This window comes from Colossoma macropomum, unplaced genomic scaffold, assembly GCF_904425465.1.
Source record: "Colossoma macropomum unplaced genomic scaffold, Colossoma_macropomum, whole genome shotgun sequence".
Classification (NCBI taxonomy): domain Eukaryota; kingdom Metazoa; phylum Chordata; class Actinopteri; order Characiformes; family Serrasalmidae; genus Colossoma; species Colossoma macropomum.
In genome coordinates, this window is record NW_023494805.1 from 2,067,369 (window position 1) to 2,089,864 (window position 22,496).

General features: G+C 40.4%; 1 protein-coding gene across 1 annotated transcript in view; it reads right to left on the minus strand.

Moving 5' to 3' along the window:
• pth1r (parathyroid hormone 1 receptor) overlaps window positions 1–22,496 on the minus strand; it is a 141,335-nt gene that overhangs the window by 34,168 nt on the left and 84,671 nt on the right. Inside the window, exons 3-4 of the mRNA XM_036597262.1 lie at window positions 8,688–8,798; window positions 3,768–3,892 (exon numbers count right to left, since the gene is read on the minus strand). Of these exons, the coding sequence (XP_036453155.1) occupies window positions 3,768–3,892; window positions 8,688–8,798 (236 nt within the window). The remainder of the gene's footprint in view (window positions 1–3,767; window positions 3,893–8,687; window positions 8,799–22,496) is intronic.

Consider the following 22,496-nt stretch of genomic DNA (forward strand, 5'->3'; position numbering starts at 1 on the left):
AGCCCCCCAGCATCAGGCGGTGGAGCAGTGGAACTGCGTTCTCTGGATTGATTGGATTGGAGCTCCATCCAATACCTTTGGAATGAGTTGGAGATCCAGAACTGACCACCCAACATCAGTATCAGACCTCACTAATGCTCAATCAAATCCTCACAGCAATGTTCCAACATCTAGAAGCCTTCCAGAAGAGTAGAGGCTGTTACTGCAGCACAAGCTCAATACTAACACCTTCATTTCAGAAGAAACTCTGCAGTCAACAATGTTTTAAAGATGTTTGCATCTTCTATGGAGATCATTCCACAAAGAGAAGGTCTGGTTTGATCTAATACACCAGGTCTGCACTTCTTTCATCTCACGTCAGTCTTGCTTACTGAAGCAAATCAGAATGATGAAGCAGACAGACCAACATTTAAAAAGTAAAATAACTACATACACTGCAAAACATGATATCTGAACAAGTGAAATTACCTTCAATGTAGTATGAATGTCTAATATTTCTCATTGTGAGATGATTGTAAGAATATTAAAAGATTATTTAACTTATTTTTAGATGATTTTACCTGTTTTAAGTCATTTTATTAAATGATCTCACTGTATTGGCAGGTAATTTGTCTCGTTTCAAGCACAGTTCTTAGAATAAGTAAAATTATCCACCAATATAATGAGATTATTTTACTTAATAAAATTACTTAAAATAAGTAAAAATCATCTAGATATAAGATGAAAAATCTTAGATTAGGCCTACAGTCATCTCAAAATGAGAAACATTGGATATGTCGACTAGATTTATAATAATTTCACTTGCCAAGGCATCATTTTTGCAGTTTAACATAACGAATAATTCAACTAAACATAAATCACTGCTGTCAGAACAAAACCTTAAATCTCCATCTTTTGTCGTTTTTTAGTTTTTGACAAAATTTGAAAATGTCTGTTGCCCTTTACATTGTGCGTAAATGTCATAATGAATGGACCAAAAGAAACAACCCAAAGGTAAAAGGAAAAACGTCTGGTTCCATTGACTTACATTAAAAGTGAAGTATGTTTTTTCCTTTTCCTGTAAAATTAGGATTTTGGAGAGACAAAGTTTTCTTCTGACTGCAGTGAAATACAGTAAATCATAACAGGATTGCACTCATTTTTTTTTAAAAGAAAGTTATTAACATGTTGGTTAGAAGAACACAGGTTTGGGTCCTGACTTCTCAGTAAAAATGTCCATGTTTACTCAAAGCAGCTGCACAATAGTTTCCAAAATAAGTGAATTTTGATTCAGCAGGTTTTCTGTCCTGTTCTAAATTTAGGAAAATGAGTCGAGTCGACAGTTTGTGGAAACTGACAGTACAATACAAACAGATTGGCTTCAAATCTGTGCTTTAAAGAGGCTTCCTTTAACCCAAGCCGGCTGTTAGCGTTTAGCATGTGGGCTTCGATCCAAACCCGGCTAATGTGGCCGTGGCACCCTAACACGTTTAATTTACGCAGATGAATTTTTCATTAAGTGCAGAAACGGCTCCTGGGAGAACATCACAAGCAAACACGGCGGGCAAAATAAGAACCCATGGCCCACCGAGTTGCTGCTGGAGGCAAACGGCAAACCCACCAACTTCGTTACAGTCTGAGCTGGAGACCATACTGAATTTAAGTGACCACATTTAGACCTTTCAGCTCTGCAGATACTGAGTGGTGGACCTTGTGGAGAAATCTGGCCTCGGAGAGCTGGAAGGTTCCCCGTTAAAGCGATAGTCCACAGCAACACTTAAGAATGTCCAACAGAAATGGACAAATAAAGGAATAAGCCATGATAAGATCTTCTGGATCTGCTGGATCTTCTGGTTTTCTGCCATGCATTGATGGGAAAAGCTCATTTAAAGCTCACTGCTGTCGTGTGACTTGACTTTTAAGACATTCAGTCCTTAAGAATTAAAACAATTTGTGTTTTGTTGCATATAATAAAAAACTTCTGACAGCTGAAAATCACTCAGACACATCAATCAAAACGAGCCATTCCAACAGAGCCGTTCACCATTTCACCACTTCGCCACTCCGTACTGAATAATCTGTTTACAGAATCATTCCAAATCGTTATGCTATCAAATTATATACTGCAGAGAAGGAATCCTGAGGGGCGGTTTATGGTTGATTATTTTGCAAAAACAAGTCCAAAGCGAGGCCAAACGTGGTCTCTTTGAAAATCAGATTCTCTGGAAAATATCTTGGGTACTTTCCCTCTTTTTTTTTCTTTTTTGTGGTTGTTGTTGAGAGGGAACTCGAGGGAGGGACGGTTTGTACACATTCCTCATCCAAACGCTACAAAAGTCCTGTTTTTTTTTCTGTTTAGTTCACGAATCCACACCAAAATTAACTTCACACAAAGAGCCAAACCTAAACAAAGTCAAACAAACGAAAGGGGTCCGGAGGCAACGGAGACGTTTATCTTCACATCCCACACGCCTGTGGATCTACATCAGAGAATTACACCGAGCCAGGCCCACATATCACTGCCCTCCCGACTGCCTCCCCACTCTCAACACCCTTACACGCACACTTTCACGCCGGAGTTTAACGGTCATTAAACAGGAAGGGGTTAAGTGTGAACACAAGTCTGGTTACACTGACACGGCCATTGACCTTCAGAAGACCGAGAACAATTACGAGGACACTCAAGGAGAGCTGAAAGATGATGTATCAGCTTCTGCTGTTCTTACAGCTGAATTTTAAGCTTTCATGCATTAAAAATGATGTAAAAACGAGTATTTTGTATGATTTTAGTAGCAGGCTGTTCAAGAAAGCACTTTTGTTTCCTTACAGTGAAATTTTCTTTTTTTGCTGGAGAAAAACTTGCAGGAAGGTACATTTTTATACACAGTTCAGAAACTGAAAATGAGTGACCAAAGCTGAAGGTCAGGAAAATGTGAAAGCATATACAGTACTGTACAAATGAGACCACCCTTCATTTCATTCATTTCCAGTCAAAACAGATGTTAAATGCAAGCTATTCATTTTTTAGCATCAGCAAAAAAGAACACATACTTAACAGAAAATTACCCAGAATCCTCAGCAGCTAAATCTACTCTCAGCTGTTTGAGTGTTCAGTGTGTCTCTCTTTACCTTTATTCCAGCCTCCATTCTCTTCAGGAGACTCACTTTCAGTTCCTCAAAGAATCTGCAGACACACCTCCAAAGTTCAGTCTTAGAAGCTGGTTGATCATTTTCTGAAGTAATCAAACACATTCAGTGGTGTTGAGGTCTGGACTCTGGGGTGGTCAGTCCATCGTTCAGCTTCTTTGTTTGATGTGTCCGTCTCCTTTTCTCAGTGAGGTTCTTCTTGATCAGCTACACATCCTTTCAGACCCACAGCGCTGAGTCGTCTTCTCACAGTGGAAGGATGGACAGAAACACCTGTGGATGTTTTCAGATCTGAAGCAGCTTGATTTTCTCCTCTCTCTCAGAGATGAAAGCTTTAAGTGTTTATCTGATGGGGGCAGTATTGGGGTCTACCAGGGTCTTCCAGGTGGTTGTTAGGAGGAACCTTGTCTCTGGAGCTTTTAATCAGTTTTGGAAACTGCTGGTTTTTCACTTATTGTCCTTTGACTTGTGCATGTGGATTATCTTAAATCTGAAAAAATATCTAATTACTAAATAATGAAAAATGCTTGCACATAACAGCAGTTTTGACTGGGAAGTAAATAAATGAAGGGTGGTCTCTGACTTTTGCACTATACTGTGTATAAGCTGTGTGTGTGTGTGGTGGGGGGTGTACTGCATACCCTCTCCTGGCTCTGGTTGTAGTGGCTGAGGAACTTTGCACACTCGCTGTAGTTGGCCCAGGTTTTGTTGTTACTCGTGGCCAGTTCCCAACTTCCATTCAGGTCACACCTCCTGTAGGCATGACCTAAAGAGACAACACAACCACAAACAACAGTTTTCATACCATCTCAGGGCATTGAGTTTTACATATCATCTTTATGGATGATGTATCTCATCACTGTCAGAACAGAACCTTTTAAAAAAACATTGTTTTGCATATACATATATATATATTTGAAAACACCAGTTGCTTTTAAGCTATGTTAAAATTTCATGATGAATGGATCTCTTTTACTTTAAGTCACATATGTAATATATGTAAGTATCTATATGTGATAATAGTTTTCTAAGTCTAATCCTGTTTCATTTTTTTCTGCTTTAAAAAATAAACATTAAAAAAAAGCCAACACATCCTCTACAGAGACACACTTTAATATGTGCAGATTTTAGTGAACACTTTCTATTAATTTGCTGGGTTCAACATCTTTAAAATAAAACAATAAATGAAATATAAAAAGTGCACATAAAAAGTGCAGAATATAAAAAGGCCACATTCTGTTTTTTTTCCCTAATATGTTAAACTCAGTAAATAAACGGTAGTTGTGTATTAAATTGTGCAGTAGTGTGTCTCTGTAGAGGACAAGTTCACTAATTTACACTCAGAAAATCATCAACAAGATCAAATCTGACCAGGGGTGCACAAACTTTCACACACCACCCTGTACAGCACTCGGAATTCAAGCGAAGTCACGGGTGAACACATGAAAGTGGTCCAGCTGCCACCGCTGTGGGGTAAAAAGTGTCGATTGTGACCCAGATTGAGGTCAAAAGGGGATCTTTGCTGGGCTGGGCTGCAGTGAGGCCCCTCAGCAGAACAATGTCATTATCTAACACCCCTCTAACAGCGTTTTAATGGGCTTCTAATGGAGGTGAGGCGCGCTCGCTGGGAGCGGGGCACTCTGGGAGATAAAACCCGTCACCGTCTGGACTCGGTTCACTTAGCACAGCCTTTCAGTGGGAAATCCCTCACCTCGCCGTGCACTTTAAAGGCCCTCAGCGCTGAACACTGAACTGTCTTTGCTCTCAGGTAGTAAAAGAGTTTGCGGTGCTGTAGAAGAACCTCTTTAGGATTCCTAAACGAGCTTTTATCAAACGATTCTTTAAAGAACGATTTTCTCATCTGATTTACAAAAGGGGTTCTTTACGGAACCACCCAGTAAAAGGGAACCAAAAGTGGTTTCATTTGAAGGGAGCGCTATGTAAACACTGTACAGTCCATAAATGGAAACTAACCTGCCAAAACAGCTTGTTTTCAACTGATCATGGTTGTGATGTCACAAACAAATTACATACCACTGCAGCCTTCAGCAGATTAGCCTTATTTGTACTGGTGAAATGGTCATGTTTAATACATTATGTGAAAATTTCATTACCACTGGACCAAAAGAAATGACCCAAAATTACTTGGACAAAAGGTCTGGTTCCATTTGCTTACATTAAAAGTAAAGTATGTTTTTTCCTTCTCCTGTTTTGGTCCAACAGCAGTTATATATATATATATATATATATATATATATATATATATATATATATAGTGGTGTGAAAAAGTGTTTGCCCCCTTCCTGATTTCTTATTCTTTTGCATATTTGCCACACTTTTCAGATCACCAAACAAATTGAAATATTAGACAAAGATAACACAAGTAAACACAAAATGCAGTTTATAAATGAAGATCTTTATTATTAAGGGAAAAAGAAATCCACAGGGCCCTGTGTGAAAAAGTGATTGCCCCCTAAACCTGATAACTGGTTGGGCCACCCTTAGCAGCAACAACTGCAATCAAGCGTTTGCGATAACTGGCAATGAGTCTTTTACAGCGCTGTGGAGGAATTTTGGCCACTCATCTTTGCAGAATTGTTGTAATTCAGGCACACTGGAGGGTTTCCGAGCATGAACCGCCTTTTTAAGGTCATGCCACAGCATTTCAATCGGATTCAGGTCAGGACTTTGACGAGGCCGCTCCAAAGTCTTAATTTTGTTTTTCTTAAGCCATTCAGAGGTGGACTTGCTGGTGTGTTTTGGATTATAGTCCTGCTGCAGAACCCAATTGTGCTTCAGCTTGAGGTCACGAACAGATGGCCGGACATTCTCCTTCAGGATTTTTTGGTAGACAGCAGAATTCATGGTTCCATTTACCACAGCAAGTCTTCCAGGTCCTGAAGCAGCAAAACAGCCCCAGACCATCACACTACCACCACCATATTTTACTGTTGGTATGATGTTCCTTTTCTGAAATGCTGTGTTACTTCTATGCCAGATGTAACGGTACATACACCTTCCAAAAAGTTCAACTTTTGTCTCGTCAGTCCACAGAGTATTCTCCCAAAAGTCTTGGGGATCATCAAGATGTTTTCTCGCAAAACTGAGACGAGCCTTTATGTTCTTTTTGCTCAGCAGTGGTTTTCGTTTTGGAACTCTGCCATGCAGGTCATTTTTGCCCAGTCTCTTTCTTATGGTGAAGTCATGAACACTGACCTTAACTGAGGCAAGTGAGGCCTGCAGTTCTTTGGATGTTGTTGTGGGTTTTTGTGACCTCTTGGATGAGTCGTCCTGTGCTCTTGGGGTAGTTTTGGTCGGCCGGCCACTCCTGGGAAGGTTCACCACTGTTCCATGTCTTCACCATTTGTGGATAATGGCTCTCACTGTGGTTTGCTGGAGTCCCAAAGCTTTAGAAATGGCTTTATAACCTTACCAGACCGATAGATCTCAATTACTTTGTTTCTCATTTGTTCCTGAATTTCTCTGGATCGTAGCATGATGTCTCACTTTTGAGGATCTTTTGGTCTACTTCACTTTGTCAGGGAGGTCCTATGTAAGTGATTTCTTAATTGAGAACAGGTGTGGCAGTAATCAGGCCTGGGTGTTGTTAGGGAAGTTGAACTCAGCTTTCCAAAGATGTGATAAACCACAGTTAATTTATGTTTTAATGGGGGGGCAATCACTTTTTCACACAGGGCCCTGTAGGTTTGGATTTCTTTTTCCCTCAATAATAAAGACCTTCGTTTAAAAAGAGTAAAGAGAGGGAGGAAAATGTCTATGTACAATTAATTATAGCACTTAAAACTATGCAAATGTTATACATGTATAATAATAATATCTAATGTGTAATAACATGCAATAATAACAATATATTCTTTTTCAGAGAACAAAATACGAAATACGATATATATGTGTGTGTGTGTGTGTATATATATATATATATATATATATATATATATATATATATGCAAACTTCAGACACCAAGCATGTCCCGGCTGATCGACTACTTTTGGGAAATGCGGTGTGGAAACTGCATTTTTTAGCCAAACTATTGTTTCAGATGGACAGATTTCAGCTATTCTCCTCAGAGGTGCAGCACAAAGCTAAAGCCATACAGATTAATGCTTTCATTTCCTTTTTCCCCCAAAAGTAAAAGCAGAATGCGAAGCATCTAAGGAATGTGAGGGCCGTGCTGACGGCTCTCGTTTGCCTTTGGTGCGGTGGACAGACGCGAGAGCTAGACGGAGGTGGCACATTTATTCAAACTAAACCCACAAGGTAAAATTACACTCCTCCTGAGAGCGCACGGCAGAGAGGATTATAATGGTTTGTTATGACAGTGCGCCACTAACACACCTTCAGAGACGGCCTTTTATACTTATCACATTCCCCCAAAGGAAAAAGAGCTCCAGCAAGATCTATTCTGAGGTTAGAGTTGAGGGACTTAGAATATAGTTAGCTTAGCCCTGTAGGGAAACCCTGTTTAAGCCATATAGGTTACACAGATCCATCAATGGGCAGGCTTTCTAATCTCAGAGGGACAGCAGTCAACCCATCCTCGAGTCAAGCAGTGTTAGGAGTATTAGAACCTTCAAGGTGAATTATATTTATAACATTTTTCAGACTGAAAAGAACCAGGAAAGGTATTTCTTAGTTCTACTGTAAAAGGAACTGTCCTCTCCTGTCCTATTTAGAGTCAGTTACTCATTCATCCCATCTACTTATAGGTACCGTATATTGTATAACTGGAAAAACTGCCATTCTCATTTCACATTAGGTTAAATGAATAACTGACTCTAAATGTAGGTATTGTGATATAAACTGAGTCTGTTCTACAGTTTCTCATTAGGCTGAGTGAATAACTGACTCTAAATGTAGGTATTGTGATATAAACCGAGTCTGTTCTACAGTTTTCATTAGGCTGAATGAATAACTGACTCTAAATGTAGGTATTGTGATATAAACTGAGTCTGTTCTACAGTTTCTCATTAGGCTGAATGAATAACTGACTCTAAATGTAGGTATTGTGATATAAACTGAGTCTGTTCTACAGTTTCTCATTAGGCTGAATGAATAACTGACTCTAAATGTAGGTATTGTGATATAAACTGAGTCTGTTCTACAGTTTCTCATTAGGCTGAGTGAATAACTGACTCTAAATGTAGGTATTGTGATATAAACCGAGTCTGTTCTCCAGTTTTTTAGTAGGCTGAATGGTATTTTTTTGTTCTGTAAAGCTCAGCAGAAGCTATGAAAGAACTTTTGCGGGCAGAGCATGGACAGGCCAATCAAATCTTAATGGTTAGGGATCAAAACTACTTCCCAGTTGCTTCTTAAACAACACTTCATAAAATACTGCAGTGTTCTTGCTATCACTGTTAAATCTGTCAGACAGAAACAACCCTGAGGGGCCAGTAAGCCCTAAAAGCTTCTTTAACATAAAACCCCCATCAGGATCTCCTCGAGAGACACTTTCAGGGGTGGTTTACAGATCCAGCTCTTCTTCTCTTTTACATAAACTCAGGCCAGCAGCAGTTTGCAGGGACAGAAAGGCGTTCACCTTTATGGTTAAAGTCATAGATGTATTCAGGGCAAGCAGTGGAGACGGTTCTTCCAGGAGCACCTTCAGGCCAACAAACGATTCCATCCCACTCAGGCAGACAGAAACCCTCTGCAACACAAACAAAATGGCATTTAGAACCATCAGTAGAAGCTTCAATTAGCCTTTTATGTGGTTTCTGACACTGTTTGACATTAATATAACAGGAGATATACTAGAAAATAGGCACCGGTCAGGCATAACATTATGACCACCTCCTTGTTTCTGTGCTCATTGTCCATTTTATCAGCTCCACTTACTACATAGGTGCACTTTGTAGTTCCACAGTTACAGACTGTAGTCCATCTGTTTCTCTGATACTTTGTTAGCCCCCTTTTACCCTGTTCTTCAGTGGTCAGGACCCCCATGGACCCTCACAGAGCAGGTACTATTTGGGTGGTGGATCATTCTCAGCACTGCAGTAACACTGACGTGGTGGTGGTGTGTTAGTGTGTGTTGTGCTGGTATGAGTGGATCAGACACAGCAGTGCTGCTGGAGTGTTTAAACACTGTGTCCACTCACTGTCCACTCTATTAGACACTCCTAGCTTGTCGGTCCACCTTGTAGATGTGAAGTCAGAGACGATAGCTCATCTGCTGCTGCACAGTTTGTGTTGGTCATCCTCTAGTCCTTCATCAGTGGTCACAGGACGCTGCCCACAGGACGCTGTTGGCTGGATATTTTTGGTTAGTGGACTATTCTCAGTCCAGCAGCGACACTGAGGTGTTTAAAAACTCCAGCAGCACTGCTGTGTCTGATCCACTCGTACCAGCGCAACACACACTAACACACCACCACCACCACGTCAGTGTTACTGCAGTGCTGAGAATGATCCACCACCCAGTACCTGCTCTGTGAGGGTTGACCACTGATCAACAAGCCACAGTCATGACCAGAAATGGACAGACAGACTGGTTCCACCCCAGCAAAGGACCTCGACAAGGCTGCCCAGCGTCACCATACCTGTTCAACCTCTATGCTGAAGATATTCTAAGATAAGCTGGGCTGGAGGAAGACGATCAAGGATTCAGGATTGGTGGAAGAAAGATCAAAAACCTTTGATTTGCATATGACAAGACACTCATAGCAGAAAGTCGGTAGGATCTGAAGGCCCTTATAAAGAAAGTTATTAATATAACTATCAATATGAATAAAATAAAGATTTTGACAACAGAAAACGATGTAGAAGATGTGGAAGTGGTGGACAGCTTTGCCTTCTTGGATCAATTATTAACAACAAAAGATCCAGCAGTCCAGAAATACGACACACTGTCACTCGGCAGAACAAGGATGAAGGAACTTGAAAAGAGCTTCAGTGTAATCATGTATCTCAAAGATCAGCATTGTCCAGGCCATGGTCTTCTCTGTGGTTTATGGATGAAAAAGTGGGACAGAAATAAAATGGATGCCTTTGAACTTTGGTGCTGGGGAAGACTTTTGAGAGAATCTTCAATGGCAAGGAAAACAAACAAATGGATCTTTGACCAAACCAGGCCAGATCACCAAACTGAAGCTCTTATTCTGGACATAGGAGAAGAACCAGTTTATGAGAAAAGACTATTAAACTAGGGACAGAGGAAGAGAATGGACAGCAACAAGATGGATGGAGACGCTCAGAGAATCATGAATAAGGCATTAAGAAGCTTAAAGGCCCAAACGGAAGACAGGACCTTCTGGAGAAACACCATCCATATTGTTGCCAGGAATCAGAATTGACTTGATGCCACTTTATAGTAATAGTGAACCAAACATGTCTTGGCTGATTGACCACATTTGGTTTAAGGGGGACGGGGTGGGGGATGCATTTTCTCCATAATTCAGTGTGTGAGACGTAAACAGAGTGATTCAGAGTGGTTTGGTGTGAAATGGTTCAGATGTCTTTGCAGTGGTGGTGACAGGAACCAGGGGTCGCCATGACTACAACACAAATACAGACATTTTATTTACTATCCAGAACCACCAGTGAACCTACACGAGTCTTCTGAGTTTATATGAATGTTGATGATGGAAAATAGTGGAAAATCTGAAATAATAAGTTTTATTTGGGGACTATTTTGCACCCTGCATGTATCCCTCCACCATGAATGGAGTTTATGGCCAAAATCTTCTCAAAACTATCATAAAACACTGAGTGTGTTTACATGCACTTAATAATCCGATAACTGCAGAAAATCAGATTGTGTCAGTAAACCAATCAGCGCGTTTACGTGCACATGGGTAATCAGATAATGTGAAAACTCCAGGTCTACATGACTCAGACAGTAATCAGATTTCTGCTTTGCAACCGGCCAATAAATTCACAGAAGAAGACGTGACGTAAACATAACGTAAAACTTCATGCTGCGGCTTCTTTTTATAAACATCGAGCCACTTTACCTGAAAATATGAACAAACATCATCTAGAAGATGAAGAATATTTAAATCCTTCATTTCGTCAAGCATGTAGTCGGTTTCATTGTTGCTCCAAAAGTGTTTTGCTGCGTCTCGCAGTGACGCTGCTCGCTTATTTTCCGGTACCACCGTTTGTTTTCACACATGCTGACTGAGAAATCCGAAAGAAATCAGAGTAAGAGTTCACATGCACTGAGAAATCTGATTACTCAGCCAAAATCCAGCCTCTTTATCAGATTTCTTGATCAGATTTCTAGACCTTACTCTGATCTGAGTAATCAGAATGTGCTATTTACATGACCATAACTGCAGAAATCTGATTATGATCAGATTACAGAGTGCATGTAAACACACTCAATGTCTCAGACATCAGGCAGTGAATTCATAACCACTTCATGTAGTAACTTTCTGTGAGGGAGCTTTTAGAGGTGGACGTCTGGTTCCTATCACCACCACTGTGAACAGTTCTGACTCAGTAAGTTTTGGTAAGAAGCGTTTCACACCAAACCACTCTGAACGAGTCTGTTTACATCTTAACTGTTTAATTATGTGAAAGCTTTGAACAATCATTGGCATTAAATCCCATTTAAAGTTGACACGGTGGAAGGAGTTTGTCCTGAAGAGCAAATAAAGACTCAGGAAGCAAAACCTGCTGGTGATCACTTCTAGAACATTTACATAAGAGGAACTCACAGATGTGACGCGTGACCTGGAGCACAAATCTCACCAAGATTACACTGGGTGCAAATAATTCTAATGTCAATTGAATTATTGATTATTGAATTATTTGATTAATTCAATTCATCCACGTCATATAAAACCATTCTGCACGTAGCTAAATCTATTAGCCTCGTCAGTACTATTAGCAAGCAGCCTCAGAAGATAACCCTAGTTGAATGGTTTTTGTTATTGCAGTATTAATGTAAAAAGCCAGTGTATCAGCCCTCAAGCCAATATTCAGGTAACGGTTACTTATATTCACATTTGGCTGCTATTAATATACACATCAGGGTTGTCACGATACTAACATTTTGTGTAGTATCACGATACGATACTATGGCACAGAGTTAAAACACTCATCGTCGTCTGAACATTAACTGTTTATTAGTTTAAAAACAGAAAGGAGTTCAAATTTTTACAGCTTCATTTTTTATTCAGTCTTTTTTACACTGCAAGTAAAATTATCTTAAATATAATCAATAAATCTAATATTTCTCCTGTTGAGATTGTTGTAAGCTTAATTTAAGATTATTTGCCTTATTCCTAGATATTTTTACTTGCTTTAAGTAATTTTATTAAGTAACATTATCTCACTACATCGGCAGATCATTTTGCTTGTTGTTGTAAGAAATTAGACTGAAACCAGCAAAAGTATCTGTCAGTATAGAGAGATAGATTTACTTAAAAAATACCTAAAACAAATAAATAATGTCTAGAAATGAGCTAGATAATCTTACAGTAAGTCCACAACCATCTCAATATGGGGAATATTAGAAATATTGACTAGATATAAGATCTTTTCACTTGACAAGATACTACAAAGGCCTTCAAATGCAGGTAAATCCAATGTACACTGAGTGCTAGCTCATTAAAATAAAGAACTGAAAGTATTAAAAGTATTGAAAGTAGTTAAAAGTCTGAGTATTGATTAGTTTGCTGAACTGCAGTATTGAAAAAGTCTAGAACTTTGTATACAGAGCTCAACTTCCTTCTCCTGCAAAGCTACCATTTTGCAGATATGAGGTTTTGTTCAAACAACGATATGTTGATGTAGCTTCTTGTTCTAGCATCAGCATGCTAATGATTAGCATCGTTAGCTGCAATCGTGCACAAGAGTATGAACCAGTCAAATTACGATTAGTTGATTAACCTAATAAGTTAACACATCCTCTACAGAGAACTCAGTGATAGGTGACATTGGTCAGGATATCTATGCACAATTTTAGTGCACAGTTTCTATATATTTATCAAGTGTAACATTGGAAAAAATGCATAAACACAAAATAGCTTGTTATAACTTTTGCACAGGCCACATTTTATGTTTTACTAGTGTGATACAAAGTTATGTTCACTTATAAAATCAACATGAATTTAACCAGGGGTGCCAAAACTTTTGCACAGGACTGTATGTTTCTGTTGACGTTCTGCACAAGCGATAAAATTAAAATTATAAAATTATAAAATTAACCCCCCCCCAAAAAAAATCTTGCTTTGCTTGTTTCCATTAAACTGATTTTTGTGACATCATTTCCTGTAAACAGCTATAGTTGAATAAGTTTTGGTTTATCAATATATAATATATATTATATAATTATAATATAATTTGATATAATGTTTGATGTTTCTACCTCTAACTTCATGTATGCTGCAACTTGTATTAGTAACCTATTGATAATAACATCCCGTTTATTTTATTTTTTATCGTTATTATTATTTTTCTATCAGAGCCGTGATTCCGTTTCCACAGCTGTTTGAGCTCTTTATGTTTAGAAATGCTGGACATCTCTCTCTGTAAGAGCTGAGAAGTGGCCTCCTCAGTCCAGCGCTCCCCCTCCATCACGCTGTTTAGTGTAAGAAGCTCAGGAGGGAAATCTTTCCTACTTCCAATGTAGGTTTTCTCAACATTTCATTTATCGACGAGCAATTTTTCTGCTACAGCTACAGAAAAAAGCTTGATCAACATCCATAAAATATTAGCGACGAATTGAGTTTCTGAAGCCTACATCGACAAACTCTTGAAGAAAAAACCCTTTTGGTGGAAACGCAGGTTTAGACGAGCAATCAGAACCAGTGGAAATGCTCTTTATCAGCAACTCCCTCTGAAAAACTCAGAAAATAATGCATCTATAAATAAATTTAGTGTGCTGTGACAGATTTCCCTCCTGTATCGCTTCTCTGAAGGCCTAGAAGGCCCTGAGGGTTCCCCACTGGCCAACAGTGGCTACATTAAGGTGAGATACAGTTCAAGACCATAATAGAGGCTACTGAGATGTCTCACAGGACATGAAAATGAGCTAGACACACATACAGAACTCGCAATACCGCTGTAATGCCTCTGTGAACGACCCCATCATTTTCACTGGCTCACTGTAAGCTTGTTGACTCTTTACTTCCCTGTTTCATCCACTGACCTAGACATGATGAGTTCAAATGAACAATGATGGTCGTAGAACACAGCCCTATTTTTAAAGCTACTGAATCAGAAACAAAGGTTTTCATTTCTTTGGGTTTTTACTGTTTTTATCTTCCATTACGCGCTTCTAGGTGGTGATTGGCTGCTTCGCACTTCATTCCACGAACTGATCTAAACATGATTTCCATGCAAAATCAAATGATGCACTTTTTAAGGTTACTGCATCAGAAACAATGATCTCCTAAAGTGTGAGCGACTCCATCATTTCACTGGATTTATAACTGACGATTCAGCTCGACTGTTTTCTTCTCTTTCATTTCTATAAAGTGATCAAAATGTAAGGAATTCCACACAAAATCAAGCTCATGTTGAATGTAATGTATTCTCACAGCTACCAACCCAGACAGCCAGTATATATCGGTCCGCTGGCTTGATAAGGTCAGCACCCCGCTGACTGTTTGCCACTGCTGCCCCCCCCTCGGACCACCCAGATTACTGTCCTGCACACAAGCTCTAACTAGTTTTTAGTCTCCTCAAACAGATTTTAGATGCACCCAGACTTTTATTTTGGAAAATAAACTAAAACAAATATTACAAAAATATTACAAAAGTCTAATACTCTGCTTAACCACTGGTGGGCTGCCCGGAAAACGCTGAGCAAAACGCCAGTGGACCACCAGCTTTGCGATCAGCGGGCCGACAGTGGTCCGCTATCCACTTGCTATCAGGGAAATCAGAAACAGTGGCTTTTGTCACAAAGTTTGGAGGTCCGAAAGGCACCAAACCCTAGGAATGACCCTAATTTGGGCTCTTTGTTAGCATTAGCGTCCTTGTTATTAGCATCATAGTTACTTTTGTGATGCCTCCATATACGACCCCATCATTTCACTGGACTGTTAACTGATGATTCAGCTCGGTTGACCGCCCGCTTCGATATTTCATAAACTGATCTTTTCATGATGAACGGAACAGAGCTCTACTTTAAAGCTACTGACTGAGAAATAATGGCTGTCATCTTTCAAAGTCTGGGAACCCAAAAGCCACTAAATACCAGGAACCACTCTAATACAGGCCGTTTGTTAGCATCCCTATGATTAGTGTCGTACAGTCTACTGTGATGCCTCTGTGCGCAGCTTCTTCATTTCACTGGGTTTTAACTGTTGCTCTCTTCAGTTACATGCAAACAAATGGTGATTGGCTTGATCTTGATTCAGTTAATAAACTTGATTCCAATGCAAAATCAAACAGTGCACGTTTTTTAAAGTTACTGCATCAGAAACAGTGGCTTTCATCGTCTAAAGCTTAGAGATCCAAAAGAAATACCAGGAATGTCTCTGATATGGTCTATTTGTTAGCATTAGCATCCCCATAATTAGCATAATAGATATTATTATTATTATTATTATTATTATAACACTGAATGCTTTCTAATGGGAATTGGCTCAATAGTTTCCAATAGAGGCCACTAGTTTCCTGTAGAACACCTTTAGACCCTATTAGGAAGCCACCAAATGCATTTAGGATCAGCCAGTGGTCACCTGTTAAACCACTGGGATCCTTTACACTGTGAAGTCAACCCATTAAAAAGCCTAAACACATTACAAAACCTTCAGGAACCAACAGAAACACTTTTCGGCAGGTGTGTGTTTTTATAGCTACCAAATTGGAAACGACGGCTTTTGTCACTTCAAGTTTGGAGGTTCAAAAGGGACCAAATACCAGGAATGACTATAATATGGACTGTTTGTTAGCATTAGCATCCCTATAATTAGCATCTTAGATACTACTGTGATGCCTTTGAGAACCAGCCCATCATCTCAGTGGATTTTTACTGATGTTTAGCTCCATTATTTGCTTAAGATACTTGTTGTTGACTGTTTGCTTCATCAACTAATCTAGACAACAAAAAAGCCCTATTTTAAAGCTTCAGACTGAGACAGAATGGCTTTCATACCAGGAATGACCCTAATACAGTCCGTTTGTTAGCATTAGCAATGCTATAATTAGTGTCGTACACTCTATAGCGATGCCTCTGTTAACAACTCCTTAATTTCACTGTTTAACTGATGGTTCTCTTCAATCACATGCTACTAACTGTTATTTCCGTCTCTATTTCTTTCAGAAATTGATCTAAACGTGACGAATTCCACACAAAATCGAGCGAACAATGATACTAGCCAGATACAATGGCACTCTGCAACAGGACAAGCGGTGAAAAGATGGCGCAGAAAAGCTGGAAGCGGACCACTCCCACGCTTTCAAAGCCACAGTGCCGAAAATGCGATCGCTGCACTTTTACGACAAAACACCATGCAATTACCCGGCCATACATCAAGGACAAAGCCTCGATTGTTGCGTTCCATTCGCACAAGTCTAAATGATTGAGGCGAATGCGTTTCGATGCATTTGCACTTTTTAAAATGCTCTTGGATGTTAGCTGCCGCTGTGTGTGTCGAACTCAGGGGTTTGATAATGAGAGAGAATTGCCCCCTTTTTCCCACAGCTTCTTGGCCGCGTCGGGCCTTTTTGGCTTCGCTTCCCTCCACTGTTATTGAAACCAGCTGCCCCCAACCCGCCGCAAAATAACTAGTTAAGGATAAAACTGTGCACTCAGACCCACACTGCAGATCTATTACTCTCCCTGTTCCTGTAATCAAAGATTTTTCAAAGGGGCCAAATCAAAGGCCGGGGCCAAAATCTGCTTTATGTGGCCCGAGAGCGACTCGTCACTCCGCACGGGTAATTAAAGGAACGTTCGGAGACAGAAACAGGCCTGCTTTTGCAGGACGCTGGTTCTGGGGTGGGTTTCTAAAATAACAATGACCACCAGTCCCCCCCAGAGAGAGCCTCCGAGTAAATACGTTAACCACCAGACCACCTACCCTAGCCCACCACGCTCAGATTTAGCACGGCACGTATAGCAGGCCCACATACAGGCCTATAATCACCACCCCCCCCCCAACATTCCAAGGCTGTGATGTTTCCATACTCATATCTGGTGAGGTTGTGGTTATTGATGATGTCACTTGGGTTTCTTTAAATAATATTTGCCTTTCCTCCCCTAAAACCCACTGGATCCAGCAGTACGCGCCCACAGCTGATATAAGTTCTGGTATATGAAGGCCTTTTTTTTGCGATTCGCTGCTATTTTCGCTCTGCAGAAGCCGAATCCCTTCTTTTTCTGGCCAAGTTCAAATATAAAGGTGGGAGGAAACTAGACACGTTTTGATTGACCCCATCATTTTGATTGACCCCATCATTTCATTGCATTATTAACTGAGGACTTTCATCCAGTATTATACAACGGTAAGTTCCGGCCACGCAAACTGATTGGTTGAGAAGCGTTCTATCCGTGCTGTTATTTCACCATAACATCACGGTTTTTTCACAAACGCTGTATCACTCCACTGGATACTTTTAAGATCACATTTGACCGACAGCCGATTTGGTCAGACTCTGAAGATGAAACGACACTAAATTGCCAAACTGTCATCACCACTGAGCAGCTTTTCAGTCGGCAGCTGTGACAGAAGAACAGCTGAACAACCTGGAATCAGCCAGAAATGAACCCAACACCATTCGCCAAACGTGTAGTCTGATCTTCAGAGTCTGACCAAATCAGACTGAGCCATAAAACTGCCACAATATCAGGTTCAGCTCAGTTTTGTCAGTTTTTGCCAGATCAGTATTAATGTTGTTTTGTTCCAGCCAGTCTGTAAAGCATCTTACAGCCCATTTAGTTTGGCGAATGGTGTTGGGTTCATTTCTGGCTGATTCCAGGTTGTTTAGCTGTTCTTCTGTCACAGCTGCCGACTGAAAAGCTGCTCAGTGGTGATGACAGTTTGGGAATTTAGTGTAAGGAGCTGGAGAACGAACTGCCGACTGTGCAGCGAGTGGGCGGAGCTCGTTACTCTGACGTAGCAACAAGCTGCTTGTTAAGGAACTATAATTTGGTGAAGGAAGTGCGAACATTAAAACATATTAAACGCCGCGTTCACGGCCCAGTTTATTAATTTATTACTTTATTTATTTAACTGCTGTATAAAAACAATAGAACAGGCAAGGTTGTGTGTAATTTCGTGATAACACACTCCCTCCCTTGTTCTTTTGCTTAAGTAACTTAAGACACTTATTGTCGACTCTTTTCTTCTCCGTTCATTTCAGAAAGTCTAAACATGAAACCTAAACATGAAACATTCCACACAAATCGAGCTAACATTGAATGCAGTGTGTTCTTACTACCAAATCAGAAACAATTAGTGCGTTTACATGCACTCAATAATCCGATCATAATCGGATTTCTGCAGTTATCCGATTATTTAAATGGTCATGTAAACACCATAGTCCGATGTAGAAATCTGATGAAGAAATCTGATAAAGAGAGCTGGATTTTAGCTCAGTAATCAGATTTCTCAGTGCAGGTAAACTCCCATAATCTGGGCTGCTTGTTAGCATTAACATCTTTTTAATTGGCATCTTAGATACTATTGTGATGCCTTTCTCACCATTTCACTGGACTTTTAACTGGTGATTCAGCTCCTGTTCTGCTTTACTGTTGATCACTCCTCCCACTTTGGAGCGTTAGCATTTTATTTTAGACCAAAAGGATCCAGAAAGAGAAGAAGGGAGTCTACCAGGCTTCAGTTTCTATACTGAGAGATGTTAGATAAATTAAGTTCCACTGCAGTTCTATACTTTAAGACAGTTAAAACATATAAAAAGACCATTTTTAATTAGCTTTTCTGGTGCAATTAGCCAAAATTAGCACATGAAGACAAAAGGGTCATTCTACAGAAACGTCCACTTTTCTGTCTCTCTATAGGAGTCACTGGTGTTACTGATCCTCATTGGTGTTACACATAATAAAGGAAACACCAGAGATATTTTTAATGAACAATGCATTTCACAAAATAACTGCTACAGAACATCAAACCACATGTTGTCAGTCATGGAATATCCACCAAAATAGGTAATTTAATCCATTTGGATTCTATTTTTTCACAGCTACCTCAGAATAAAGTCAGTCACACCAGTGACTTCAGCTAAAAGCTTCATATGAAATCATGAGCTAAATGAGAAAATCTCTGATAACTGAAAGACACAGTGGACTCACCATGTGCTTTTCTTAATAGATCCTCAGAAAACAGGTAAAAGGAAGTCAACTGATGTCATCAGTGTGACTTTTATTTCAAAATAAGAGATTTTTTGTTACGCAGTAACACCAGTGACACGTCTCCTGGGGACAACAACTTTCATTATATGTTTTATAATATTTATTTTGTTTTCTTTGTCATTTAAATCATATATTTCAAAGTCATGTAAAGATTATTGCAGTTAAAATAGCAGAAAAACATGTTTTTTACTTCAAAATATGGCCTCAGCCTTCACACATGACTGTGAGGACGTGCTCTTCTGTGGTGCTTGGAATTCTAGATAATTAATTTATAAACCAATATTGCTAAATTGACGGATCAAGAAGGTGTAATTGTTAAAATAACTTATTGTTTTATATTAAAATGTAAATAAATTGTAACACTAACATGTTTTTCAAGTGTAATATATCTGTAAACGCTAGGGACAGAAAAATGGACGTTTCTGTAGAATGACCTGAAATCATTTGTAGGGTTTGTAATACAGCATTGCAGTTTTACTTAGTCTATATGAGTCCTTTCCAAACTTAGCTCCTCTGGTGCTGTTTGAAATGAGCATCTGCAGCTTCAGATTATGTTATTTGGAGATTTTGTAATATTGCAGTCCTTTTTTTTTTACTTCAGGCTGGTTTTAGACGCCTCTAACTCAGCTGGGCTGAAACCTCCACGTCCCTCTGAATGAAGACCTTGTTCCTGCTCCGCTGCGGAGACTCGTGGCTCTCGCAGAAGAGCAAACGAACAGAAACAACAAATATCAGGCTTAGCATAGCACGGGAAAACCCGCCGCGAGGCCCAGCCTTGGCTTGAGGTTTTCCCGCCTCCTCCCAAGAATACAAGAATAGCTAAACCGACTGAGCTAGCCGTTCGCTAATTTCGTACCGCGCAGGGCAAACAATCCGAATCACACATCAGCGCGCCGCCGCGTTAATAATAGCAGGTTTAACGGCCGCTGAGGAGCGGCATGAAAACACGAAGGGTGGTCTGAGGAAAACAGGCGTGCAGGGTGAGGCAGCGGAGAGAGAGAGAGCCAGACACCCAAACGCTCAATCAAAACTCCAGCGTTCCTCACTCAGCAGGCGGGAGGGCCGCGGTGGGCCGGGATCTCACTTCCCATCGCGAACCCCTCGCTGCACAGCCGCTAAAACACTGCGGATGTGGGAGCACCACTCTCGTCCGGTACAGACTGAGCGGCCTTGGCTTTATCCTGCATTATCTCTGGGACAGAGCTCACACGTGACTGTAGGGTCTACAGTCACCATCCCGGACCTGGTACCTCTGGATGGAACCGAACAGGTCCATTCTGACTGTGTTCATCTAACCTACATATTCATAACTGTACTGAAAACACCACATTCTGACTGCTGACCGCTGAGTTCCTTTTAATTGTGTTTATTCTAAAGTTACATAGCAGAGAAATCCACTGACTCGACTCGAGTCACATGTTGACCTGACTCGACCCAACTCAGACTCACACTTAACTGATTTGTGGCTCAGACTCATGCTTAACTGACTCGTGACTCAGACTCACGCTTAACTGACCTGTAACTCAGACTCACGCTTAACTGATTTGTGATTTAGACTCACGCTAAACTGACTTTCCACTGACACACACTTGACTGACTCATGACTCAGACTCACACTTAACTGATTTGTGACTCAGATTGATGTTTAACTGACTTGCCGCTCAGACACACACTTAACTGACTATTGACTGAGACTCAAACTGAACTGATATATGACTCAGACTCACACTTATCTGCTCGCCACTCAGACACACACTTAACTGACTCATGACTCGACTTGGACTTGCGTTTAAGGTCCTTTGTGGCTGACTCATGACTCCAGCTTATGACTCATGACTTGACTTGGACTAGCGTTTAAGGTCACTTGTGACTTGATTCAGACTCACACTTAACTGACTCATAACTCAACTTGGTTTCAGGTTTAACTAACTTGCAACACGATTTAGACTCACGCTTTACTGACCCACAACTCGACTTGGACTCACGCTTAACTGACTCATGACTCGACTCAGACTCGCACTTAACTGACTTGCGACTCAACTTGGTGTCATGCCCAACTGACTCACAACTTGATTCAGACTTGCATTTAACTGCTTTACAACTCAAACTCGCACTTAACTGACTTGCAACATGACTTAGACTCTCGCTTAACTTACTTGAGACTCGACTTGGACTCACACTGAACTGACTTGCGACTCGACTCAGACTCATGCATAACTGACTCGCAACTCGATTCGGATTCGCGTTTAACTGACTTACAACACAAACTCGTGCTCAACTGACTCCTAACATGACTCAGAATCTCGCTTAACTGAATTAAGACTTGATTCAGACTCAGACCTCAGAGACTCAACACTCGAATCACACCCTGGAGACTCAATATTTGACTCTGACTCGAACCTCAGAGACTCAAAAAAACGTCAGAAATACAGAAACACAGTTTAATCTTCTGAAACGCCAGGATGGAAAGTAGAATATTGCACTGATGAGTCAATTGTTATTTTTTAGAATAAAGGATTTGTTCATATTTCTCTGCAACATCATAATCCTATTTCATTCTTGCAGCTGCAGAATGTTATTAGCATGTATCCTACAACGATGTGCAGGAGTCTGTGAATGATTTGGCATTTCTTTCCACTCCACTGAAACAAAAATAGACTACAACTTAAATACAGCAGACGGCCAAACATTTGAAATGAATTAAGGCCGCTAATTAAATTAATGAAGGCCGATAGATTACCAGCCAGAAAACTCACTTACCGCTAATTAAGAAATATAGGCTCCTGTGGCATCCAGGCTGATGCTGCCACTCCACAAAAGGACATCCGTGCTTTTCAGAAGCGAAGCTCTCTAACCTCACAACAGTCTGATTTGATTGTGAGCGTTTAAGATACATTTCAATGCGTCATTTCAGCAAGATTCAAAAACAGGAGAGCAGAGTGAGGCAGCGGAGAGAGAGTCGAAGACCCCCAACAGCTTGATGGAAACTCCATCAGCAGGCGGGAGGGCCGCAGTGGGCCTGGATCTCACTTCCCATCGCGAACCCCTCACTGCGCTAAAGCACTGCGGATG